The sequence below is a fragment of the Rutilus rutilus genome, assembly GCF_951802725.1.
Source record: "Rutilus rutilus genome assembly, chromosome: 10".
In the NCBI taxonomy this organism is placed as follows: Eukaryota; Metazoa; Chordata; class Actinopteri; order Cypriniformes; family Leuciscidae; genus Rutilus; species Rutilus rutilus.
The window spans coordinates 2,654,840-2,666,621 of NC_140215.1; the positions used below are offsets into that span (position 1 = coordinate 2,654,840).

The window sequence follows — 11,782 nt, forward strand, 5'->3', positions numbered from 1 at the left end:
ATGCCGAATCCCGTAGGAAGGACGGCAAACGCATCTTTCCGATCGACAAATGCCTTGATTGTGGTTCTCTGTTCATCTTTTAAAATTAATGCGCTGTCGATTTCTTTTATAACAGACGCGATAGCGGAATCTAAACATCTCAATTCTCCAGCTGCAGTCATCTTTGTTGAAAACCAATTCAACCCAAGCGCTCTTTGATGACGTGGATGATTACGTAACCGCAGATCATCTGTCCATCATCGATCAAAGCCCGCCCTGGCAATTTGATTGGCTCGGCCTTCTGGGAGCCGAGCATAATTACTCCTCAATGGATCGAGTCCAGACCGAACTTCCCGACCAAAAAATGTTGTGGACGGGGTTCGGGCATGGCACCCAGGCTAGTGAATTCACACATGATCATGCTTCTTTTGTCGCAGACTGTTTTTCACCTACTTTCTAGTATGCGATTTCTAATGCAGCCCTAGTGAGGACAGACAAGTTGCTTGTCGCTGCAATCTCATCGCATCACATCTGGTTAGGACACAGAGTAAGAATTTCACACAGTAGATGGATTTTTTTTACTCACTCTAAAACCGAAAGTTGATCGTCTGCGTCCACGAGCCCCAAGCGCTTGTAAACCCCCTGGAGAATCTGCTGGCCCTGAAAGCCACTCCCTCTGCCATCAGCCCGAGCCACAATCACATCATCACAGCCCACCAGCACATCGGCCCACTCCAGACGGAAGCGCTCGTTCACCTGCTGGCAGCCGGGGTCACACTCACTGTCACACACACACAGAGAGAGAGGTCAGACTGATGAGGCATGATCTGATGTGCTAGATTGGTGTTTTTGACAGTTGCACTAAATATCGCAGCTTTTTCAGTTTCAAGTGCATGTGTTTTAAATTAAAGGATCACTTCGGAATTAAAATTTCTTGATAATTTACTCTCCCCCACGTCATCCAAGATATTCATGTCTTTCTTTCTTCAGTCCTTTCAGCTTGATTACATAATGTGTGGCGCATCGCAGAGCTAGTGCAAGATGAGCATTTGTAGTTAAAAAGTAAATAAATGTTTATTTTTTTATAAAATGTCCGCTGGTTTGTCTAGATAAGACTCTTATTCCTCGGCTGGATCGTGTCGAGACTTTGAAGCTGCACTGAAACTCACATTTGGACCTTCAAACCCGTTGGACCCCATTGAAGTCACTATATGGAGAAAAATCCTGGAATGTTTTCCTCAAAAATCTTTATTTCTTTTCGACTGAAGAAAGAAAGACATGAACATCTTGGATGACGTGGGGGAGAGTCAATTATCAGGAATATTTAATTCTGAAGTGATCTACTCCTTCAGTTCGATCTTTAACGTGCAGCACAGCTCATTATTGTCATCGGCGTGAACGTGTGTTTACAGCGGCACTTTTGATTCCTGGTGAAATGTTAGAGGCGTTTATTGTGGTCGTGTCCAAATACTGAATTCAACTTTAATAGTCATTATCAAAACCTGCCTCCTAAATAAAAAAGCTAAGAGATAAATATGCCACTGAATTTTTTTGTAAGTAAAATAGTTTGTAATAGATATAATATTTCACAAAAAAATTACTGTATCCAAGTTGCAAAACAGCCTTACTAAACAATAAGCTTTTAGATCTTTCCATTGTCTTTTTTTATTTATTTTTACATTTTTTGAGACATCTCAAGTTTTTGGTAACACTGGTCGATCATTATTAAGTAACTACAGGAAGTAATGCAGGACTAATGAGTAGTTCTACATTAACACTTCAGCTACTGCTATTAACTAATGTGGAAATAAGCTTAACTAATCATATTATGGGATTAGAATTTAGGTAGTTATAGTTAAAAAACATTCATTATTATTATCAATGTTGAAAACAGTGTACAATATAAAAAAATATAAAAATTTGATGAATAGAAAGTTCAAAAGAACAGCATTATAGTTCATTATTAGGTAATCAATAATTACCTAACGAGATTGGCATCATTAAGAACTAATAGGTAATGATAGAGTGAGTGTGTGAGAGAGAGGGAGTGAGTGTGTGTGAGAGAGGGAGTGAGTGAGTGTGTGTGTGAGAGAGAGAGAGTGTGTGTCTGTGTGTGTGTGTGTGTGTGTGTGAGAGAGAGAGAGAGAGAGAGAGAGAGAGAGAGAGTAAGTGTGTGTGTGAGAGAGTGTGTGTGTGTGTGTGTGTGTGTGTGTGTGTGTGAGAGAGAGAGAGAGAGAGTGTGTGTGTGTGAGAGAGTGTGTCTGTGTGTTTGTGTGTGTGAGAGAGAGAGAGAGAGTAAGTGTGTGTGTGAGAGAGTGTGTCTGTGTGTGTGTGTGTGTGTGTGTGTGTGTGTGTGTGTGTGAGAAAGAGAGAGAGAGAGAGTGTGTGTGTGTGTGTGTGTGTGTGTGTGTGAGAGAGAGAGAGAGTACATGTGTGTGTGAGAGAGTGTGTCTGTGTGTGTGTGTGTGTGTGTGTGAGAGAGAGAGAGAGAGAGAGAGAGAGAGAGAGTGTGTGTGTGTGTGTGTGTGAGAGAGTGTGTCTGTGTGTGTGTGTGTGTGTGTGAGAGAGAGAGAGAGTGTGTGTGTCTGAGAGAGAGATTAAGTGTGTGTTTGCATTTTTGCAAACCAGAATGAGGCTGATATGTAAAAAATCAATGTGACGGTGTGAACTAGAGCTGCACGATCTTGATTCAAACACCGACATGACCTTATTCCTAAAGGACAATGATTTGGCTGTGTCTATTCTCCAATCACAGAGAACATTCAGATCTGTGTTCTGAGCCAGAGAGAGCCATTGTCATGTATAGATATGAAACAGCTTCACAAAAAGTTCCAGTATCATTATTTCTGTGTTACAATAGTTCATATTTATCACAGAAGTACTGGGATAAAAGTTTGTAGTTCAGATATAAACACTGATGACTACGGTAGCGATCAAAATACAGTAAATCACCTTTTGAAAGTTACTTGGTGCTTCAAATAAATATTATATCAATTGCATCGTTACACCAGTAGGTGGCGACAAGTGACTGTTAAAAATGTGTTTGTCATTTAAAGATTTGTTTAAAAAATGCTGATTCATCCAGTATTGAAATGAGTGAAGTCTTTATGAGTGAATCATTGAAAAAGTCACTTAAGCGATTTAATTTTTTATTTTTTTTTAATTAATTACATTTTTTTAAATAGACTGAAGCAATTAACATTTTGTCAGAACATCTTAGTCTTGTAAAATACATGTTATTTTGTTTATATTCAGAATCATAGGAAAATCGTGACTTCTATTTTAAACAAAAAATCTTGATTCTCAATTTTTCCAGAATCGTGTGTGTGTGTGTGTGTGTGTGTGTGTGCTCGTCATTTACCCCTGCAGTTCAGCAGTACAGCTCGTCCTTGTGGACTCACTGAGGCTTCATAGAATGAACAGTGAGGTTTAAACAAAGAACAGCTCAAGCACTCGCGATGGAACGGATCCACTGTGCTCACCCTGGAGGTCAAAGGTCACACTGCTGTAATGTGAGGCATTCAGGAAGAATAAAAGCAAAGAAGTCTGTGCAGAATCAGTGTGTCTGACCTGTACAGGTGCCTGTGACTGAATCCAGCCTCTGTACTGAGAAAATATCTGAATGAAAACACACAACGTGTCAGACATTTAATAGGCTCTTGTGTGTGTGTGTGTGTGTGTGTGTGTGTGTGTGTGTGTGTGTGTGTGTGTGTGTGTGTGTGTGTGTGTGTGTGTGTGTGTGTGTGTGTGTGTGTGTGAAACAAGTGACTCACACTGTATCCCACTTTTCATCGTAGGCCAGGATCTCGGTGACCTCCCAGGTGCCTGAGGTCAAGTAACGCATACTGACCTCTTCACCTTCAGGCTGACAGCAGAAGAGGTAAAACACACAGACACATTCACTTGGGGCTCTAGAACAACAGGTTTTCATGCTTCAAAGTTCAAAAACCACCTTATTTTCCCCATATTTGGCTCTCTTCCCAGTCTGTGGGCCTGTCCAAATACCCACACTTGTGGTCTTTGCCACTTGAGAGCACATGCACGCAACTGGAAGTAAGTGCACAATTAAAAATGCCAAAGTGCAGTGCCCTGAACACACACTAAACCCACACTGCTCCTAAGCAGCATTCAAGGCTTAATGTTTCTCATCATGCATTATGTTCGGGATTGCATGCATTAAGCTCACGTGCCCCGAAATCCTGAGATGTTGAGGAAAACACTGTAACTAAGCTAAATTAATTAGATATTACTGTGGTAGTTAAACATATAGGGCCCTATCTTGCACCCAGCACAATTGACTTTGTACACCGCATGTATCATTCCTATTTTGCACCCGACGCACAGCGGACTTTTCCCTCCACAGACGCACGTCAGTAAATTAGGGAATGAACTTGCGCTCCCGGGGACGGTTCAGTGAAAAGAGGAGGCGTGTTCCGGCACAAACGTTCCCTGGTGCTATTTTGCAGTTTCAGAAAACAATTCCGCCACAGACCAGGAAAACGCTAGTCTAAAGTCAGTGGCGCGTTATTCAGATGCTATTTTAAGGGCGCATGCTTGGCCATAATCAATGTAGCATGTGCACAACGTGCATGCACTTTGCTTCTCTCATCTACACACAGACGCAGCAGTTCTCATTTTTAGAAAACCATACATTATTACAAGGAAAAATATTAAAAACACGAGGGAAATCATTGTGGTGTCCATGAAGATGTGAAATATAGGCTTAAATCTAGCTTACACATTTACCCAAATTATTATACGCCTGTTTAACCGAAGTTAATTTGTGTGTGTTTCTCCATCCCCAATGTCACTTCTCTGTGTTTTACGGCCCTGACGAGAACGTCGGTCTCCTCGGCTGTGAACCGCTCCTGGCAAATCCGCCGTTATAATAGCAATCCGCCATGGAACAAGAGCGCTTGCTCTTAAAGGGAATGTGAGATGATGCTCTGATTGGTTTATTTCACGTTACGCCCAAACCACACCTATGAGTAATGAAGCTACTTCAGACCAACACATTTTAGATTTGCGAGATCCACCCACAAAGTTACTTGGATTTCGCGCTTGATACTTGCGTTTCAGATCGTTAAAATAGGGACCAAAGAGTTTTACATTTTATTGGTGCAAAGATGAATAGGCTATGTGTATTTAAAAAAAGTAAAAATTTACAACATTTGCAACTGCTTTTTATCACTTAATTAAAAGCACCACAGTTTTAAAATAGTCTTCTGTTACATAGCTACTACTGAATAGTTTATTTTAAAATGCAAAGTGTTATAGCAAAATATAGCTCTGTAAACATTTGCATTTTTACTACACTGCAAGTGAGTCCCATCGGGTAATCAAACGTTCAACACACTTGTGGTTGTCACACTTACTTGAACACGAAATACAAGAAATTCGTCATGTACGCAGACAAGTGGTTAAGTGCAACGACCGCAAGTGTGGATATTCGGACAGGCCCACTCAGTAACGCTCTGGGGTGCTTTTTCCAAAAGCATCGTTGCCAACTATGATCACAATTTCCATTCAACTCTATTGGTAAAGACAGAACTTGCGACCATAGTTGGCTTTTCTCTCTATGGCTCTGGGTTACAGTATTTATGACTAGCTGCATATAAGACAACAGAAGTCTATGCAATGTCCCCATTTAGTATCTAAGTAAACGCGTGTGTGTGTGTGTGTGTGTGTGTGTGTGTTGTACCTTCTCTGTAAGCTGTCGGGATGCAGCTGTTGTGTAGTGTGTGTGTGTGTGTGTGTGTGTGTGTGTGTGTGTGTGTGTGTGTGTGTGTGTGGTACCTTCTCTGTAAGCTGTCGGGATGCAGGAGTTGTGTAGTGTGTGTGTGTGTGTGTGTGTGTGTGTGTGTGTGTGTTGCAATGGATCACGATTAATACCGTTCCCAATTATCTTAAAACCATGCTCGAAGTTTATAGAGATAATCTTGCGGTAACTAAAGTGCCTATCCTTTAGTCGTGCCCTTAAGGTGTTAGATGATCAGTCTATACAAGTTAATATTCTACTATAAAAATAATAGAGATATCACCAGTATTATAGGTCTATCTTTTGCGGTACTCCTTAAACCTTTTTGCAATATAACATCAATCTTGTTAAATGCTGCCTCTTTGGCTAGGCTATATGATCAAATCAAAATACGTGGTAATAATTATTTTATCAAAAAAGAAATGCTCACCCCTCGTGCGTCTCCTTCACAAAGGATTTCCTGTTCAAGGCAGAAGAAAGTATACTCAAATGATCCAAGGTCCAGTCAGATGATTATAGTAAAAGTTATAACAAACTTTATTAAAATAATCAAATTAAAAGAATACTTGTTACAGAACATAATTGAGTACTAACTAACAGATGTAAAAAATAGCTAAAAATAGCATGCTTCTTGCATCTAGTAAAAGCTGGCGTACTAGATTTTCTAAGGCAAGGAAGAGCAATAAATCTTCCTTTGTTTGCGTTTTATATAGTCTTGAGTTCAACTGAACTCAGGTTCTGTCTTTAAAATTGTTTTCCACACACTTATTACAGCAGCATAGCTCTAAAAAGCAATTCTAACGGCATAGCTTGATACTGATCTTCCGCACAAGCTCAAGCATTTCTGCTTCCGTCATCTCATGGAGGCTGGATGACTGCCTGTTCTGTTGCTTTGTTCCAGAAACAACGTTTGCATAGGAAATGCCATTCTGAGAAAGTCTGTTGGCAGACTCTTTCGCAGTGTGTGTGTGTGTGTGTGTGTGTGTGTGTGGTACCTCCGCTGTAAGTTGTCGGGATGCAGGAGTTGTGTAGTGTGTGTGTGTGTGTGTGTGTGTGTGTGTGTGTGTGGTACCTCCTCTGTAAGCTGTCGGGATGCAGGAGTTGTGTAGTGTGTGTGTGTGTGTGTGTGTGTGTGTGTGTGTGTGTGTGTGTGTGTGCGTGTGTGTGAGAGTGTGTGTGTGGTACCTTCTCTGTAAGCTGTCAGGATGCAGGAGTTGTGTAGTGTGTGTGGATCCGTTCACACTGACCACATTCAGTGTCACTTCAGGATTCGCCTGTCCAGCCTGTTGCACACAGTGAAATGAAGTGAAATCCAGAGTTCTGTTGTTCACCGTCACAGCCGTAACTAACCAATGACTGAATGAGTGAGCTGGTTTTGAGAGGGGATCTGTACACTGGTGACTAAGAACAAACAGAGACCAGTTAAAACCAGTACAGCTTCATGAGTTTAGAGGAGGGAAAGAGATCCAGATCCAGAAAGTCAGTTCATCATCTGTTAAAGGAGTAGTTCACTTCAGAATTAAAGTTTCCTGATCATTTACTCTCCCCCACGTCATCCAAGATATTCATGTCTTTCTTTCTTCAGTCGAAAAGAAATGAAGGTTATGGAGGAAAACATTCCAGGATTTTTCTCCATATAGTGACTTCAATGGGTTGAAGGTCCAAATGTGAGTTTCAGTGCAGCTTCAAAGTCTCGACACGATCCAGCCGAGGAATAAGAGTCTTATCTAGACAAACCAGCGGACATTTTATAACAAAAAATAAACATTTATTTACTTTTTAACCACAAATGCTGGTCTTGAACTAACTGTGATACACACACATTATGTCATCACGTTGAAAGGTCACGCGTGACGGAGGCGGAAGAACCGACCTAGTGTTTGCAAAGCGACCGTGCAAAGACTAAGTCAAATGCCATTTACAAAAAATGTAAATAAATAAAAGGTAAAACAACGATGTCGGACGATTTTGAAGTTGGAGGAAAAAATGAAATGGAGTTTTTCCGCCCTATCCTACATTTCTGAACCGGTACACACGTGACCAACTCTCACGCATTTTCACACGCTCTCACGCCACACATCCATTTTCTCACGCACAGAAAAACGGCGAAGCAAAGAGGACACGGAGACCGACAGACTAGACAGAGCAGGTTACTTATGATATAAAAAAAATCTCAGCTCTCAGATTCTGTAAATTTTATTACGAAATTCAAACAATAAATACCGTTTTGGCGCTTGTAAATGTGACGTGACAGATCCCTAGCAGCACGTGAACCGATCATCTCTACTAGCTAATAGTAAATAAACACGAACACTGTTGAAAGATACAGTACAACTTACCGAAATGTATATTCCTCATACATAATATCGATCAATCAGTGTTTTTTATCCGCATAAAGGGGTCAATAAAACTGCTGGAGAACAATTATGTCACATTTACCTCAGGAAAGCCATTTAATGAACATAATATAGGCTATAGCACTTTAGTTGGCTAGAAAAAAAGAGCTACAGAGAGTATTTTGCTAAATATGTGTACTATATTACATATTTATTATATTTTTACATATATCATTAAATAAAGTTTAAGTACTCTTATTAACACCACTTCATTGCCTTATCTCAACATCATTGTATCTTTTGGCTCAAAGCATGTTGTTTTATTGTTTGGTTATTTTGCGTAATCAGTAATCAGTGCATCAGCCTTCAATACACAGACTAAGCCTGTTTTCCAGTAAAAAGAAATCTGAATAAGACCGTTGATATATAGCTATATTGATCAGAATTAGTTAACGGCTTAGATCCACTGTAATTAGTTTCTGCAGGTCTTAAAAAAGTCTTAATTCTCCCTTCTGCAAATTAAGGCATTAAATCAGAGCAGAAAGTCTTACATTCATAAAGTGGCATTAAATAAGCCGTATAAGATGAATATCTTCCTCTGTATTTTTGTTTTGTAGTTTTCCCAGACAAATATCTAAACATCCTAAAATCAAAATAGATTTAGGCTACTTGAGATGCAAAATATGTAGTCTTGTTTTTGGACTTAAGTTTGTGCGTAAACGAAATGAGGCGTTTCAATGAGGCATAAAACATTGTTTTTCCTTTGAATTAAGTTAAAGAAGAATTAAATAAAAAAAGAAATACTAAGCCCATTGGCAGATATTTGTTGTTTTATTTTAATCATAAACTCTGTTTATTTTAATCTTTTTTTTTCATCTTATGTCATTTTGTTCCATTCAGTTTATTCCTTAAAATGTCTTTGCTTGAAAGTCTTAGATTTACTTTCATAAAACCTGCAGAAATCCTGTTAATTAGAAGAATCACCAAAATGCCACATAATGATTGAAAATATTGACTAATACTAACAGAATTAATTGGCAAAAAAATTAAACAATTTTTTACAATGCAATAAAAATGCATATAAAAAGAGCTCACAGGAAAAAGCATACATTGACTACAACATAATCAGTTATTAATATTCTGTTGGTTCTCTCTTGTGTCCTTAATTTATTTTTTTTATTTATTTTTTCTGATTGACAGCCTGGCCAAAAAATATGTCGGGATGTTCATTGCGTTATTATCACAAATAAAACAATCGACTCCAAGCACAACTACACAATATGATTATAAAATCTTATGAATAGTGTTTAAATAAAGGGTGTGTCACGATCAACACACGGGAAACAGGGAAATCCAATTGCAGTATGGTTTATTTAGGGTAATCCAATATCGTAATCATCCAGGCAGGGGTCAAATCCAAATAAGCAATCCAAAACAAGAAATACAACAGGAACAGGCAAGAAACAGACATCTGGGGCCTGTACCATGAAGCCGGTTTAGGTGGCTAGCCAGCTATGTTTCAGTTTAGTTTCCGCCAATCCTGGGTTTTAGGTACTATGAAAGTAGCTTGGCTTTAATCGGTGTTCGTTGCCATGGTATCTTACGCTGCACGGCTAACCTGCTCTGGGGCAGGTTATGTTCTGGATTCAAGATCTCAGACTGAAGTTTGACCAATCAGCTGTGAGCAAAGAAACATATAGGTGATTCCCAGCGTCTGTTCTCTGTTGCAATGGCTTCACCTTTTCTCCCAAATCCTGTGGACATCCCCGCGCAAATTGTTAGACGAGCACTTCGTAGAGAAAGAGTTTTTAGGGACAGACAAAATCCATTTGACTTTCCTGATAGTTACTTGTATGAAATATACAGATTTTCCGCGGAAGGAATGTCTTATCTTTGTGAACTTCTTGAGCCGCACATAACAAATGTGACTCGTCGAAGCCATGCACTTACTGTACCCCAAATGGTATGTATTGCGTTGCGTTTTTTTGCAAGTGGTACATACTTGTTGTATGCGGTGGGTGATGCAGAGAATCTAGGGAAAAACACGGTCTGTCGAACAATTCGCAAGGTGGTCCTCGCTCTGCAGGGGTTCATTGTGTTCCCTGGACATTTATCGACCATGTCCATAAAAGAGGGCTTTTATAAAAATTGCCGGTAAGAGATCTTGATAGGGTGACATCACATGAACAAATTAACCTTTCACACTCTTTAAAAAAAAAAAAAAAAAAAAGCATATTTCACACTTAGAAATCTATTATACAATAGTCTGCAGTAGCTACCTGTTAAGAATGATTTTAAATATATATTTTTAATTCCTATGATAGGATTCCCTAGAGTCACAGGAGCAATAGACTGCACAAGTTGCAATCTCCACAGCTCTCGGAGAACATGAGGCAGATTATGTGAACAGAAAGTCCTTTCACAGCCTTAATGTTCAGGTAGGGCTACTATATAGCCTATGTGAAATGATTTTTATTTGCATTGAGATCAATCTTTAAATAAATAGTAACTAACAGAAAGAACAATTATTTACTGTACATTTCATCTGCAGATGACTTGTGATCATGAATGCATGATCACAAGTTTGGATGCCAAATGGCCTGGCTCAGTGCATGACTCACGAATTTTCCGTGAGTCTATTTTGTGTCAGCGCTTTGCGGAAGGCAAGTTAAATTTGGTACAGTACACTTTAAAGTTTTAATTTTAATAGCAAAACTTACACAATTTCCCCCTTTTCTGTTCTATGACAGGGCTTTTTGATGGCTTGTTGGTAGGAGATAGAGGTTATGCATGCCAGAGGTTTTTGCTGACCCCCTATCCTGACCCTCAGACAGGGCCACAAAACCGCTTCGATGTGGCCCTCAGTAAAACCAGGGTCAAGATCGAGATGACCTTTGGCATCCTAAAGGCACATTTCAACTGCCTTAGGCGTTTAAGAGTGTCACCAGAGCGGGCATCACAGATAGTGGCTGCATGTGCCATTCTGCATAATATAGCCACTATCAGAAAGGAGCGAGTACCACCACACAACCAGCTTCTCCCCGATGAAATTGACCCCATCACACTTGACCACCCAGCTGGCGCAGCTGTCGGAGATGCAATCACAACACAATATTTTACTTAATAAAAGCACACTGACACTGCAGATAGGTCTCAAACTGTTTTATTGGTCATGTGGCTAGGGAGGAAGAAAGAGAGCAATAAAAATTACATTAATAAAAATTCATAGTGTTCATACTAAAGGGTTACTTGCTTAAAAAAAAAGTTCACATACTCAGATCAGTTTTTTCCAGCTGTTTGATCACCAATTACATTTTTTTAATTTGGAGCCTCCTCAGCTCACAGTCCAGCTCCTTCAGTGAACAGTCTAGTTCGAGACTCCTTTTGTAAAGGGCCCTGACTGAGTCTGTTTCCACCTGAAACAATTTCACCACAAACAATCATTACACCTTTTCTGGAGGTTGATCAAATCACAAAAAGTGGCATGACTTTCTACAAACACAGGACTGACTGTAATTTATGTCAAGGGTTTAAAGCATTACCTTGTTCACATTCCTTCTGTAGACCATTGAGGTAGAGGCTTCAGTTTCTGGGGCAGGTTGTGAAAAATCCTACAATAAAAGAGATGTGTAAGGGCCAGTCACTTAATTATGACATTCAAATGTGTGCCATAATAAAAAGCCCAGTGTATTCACCTCAGCAACTGTCT

The 11,782-nt window shown here is 39.7% G+C and overlaps 1 protein-coding gene and 1 pseudogene across 2 annotated transcripts; one reads left to right on the forward strand and one right to left on the reverse strand.

Moving 5' to 3' along the window:
- Positions 1–565: 565 nt before the first annotated feature.
- Positions 566–6,589, reverse strand: LOC311297947 (inactive dipeptidyl peptidase 10-like). The gene is made up of 5 exons (XM_084420439.1): positions 6,168–6,589; positions 3,753–3,844; positions 3,550–3,597; positions 3,341–3,462; positions 566–760 (listed from the first exon to the last, which is right to left on the reverse strand). The coding sequence occupies exons 2-5, from the start codon at positions 3,821–3,823 to the stop codon at positions 732–734; spliced, it is 270 nt and encodes an 89-aa protein (XP_084276565.1). The 5' UTR covers positions 3,824–3,844; positions 6,168–6,589; the 3' UTR covers positions 566–731.
- Positions 6,590–9,802: 3,213 nt separating this feature from the next.
- LOC311298910 (putative nuclease HARBI1) lies at positions 9,803–11,197 on the forward strand (annotated as a pseudogene). The gene is made up of 4 exons: positions 9,803–10,227; positions 10,398–10,511; positions 10,625–10,736; positions 10,824–11,197. The product of its transcript is annotated as a putative nuclease HARBI1 (transcript).
- Positions 11,198–11,782: the final 585 nt, after the last annotated feature.

Coding starts and splice junctions, on each gene's coding strand:
- LOC311297947 (XM_084420439.1), bottom strand. CDS start 3,823: ATGCGTTACTTGACCTCAGGCACCTGGGAGGTCACCGAGATCCTGGCC. Junction 3,598..3,752: donor GATGAAAAGTGGGATACAGT/GTGAGTCACTTG, acceptor GTTTTCATTCAG/ATATTTTCTCAGTACAGAGG. Junction 3,463..3,549: donor AGTCACAGGCACCTGTACAG/GTCAGACACACT, acceptor TTTGACCTCCAG/GGTGAGCACAGTGGATCCGT.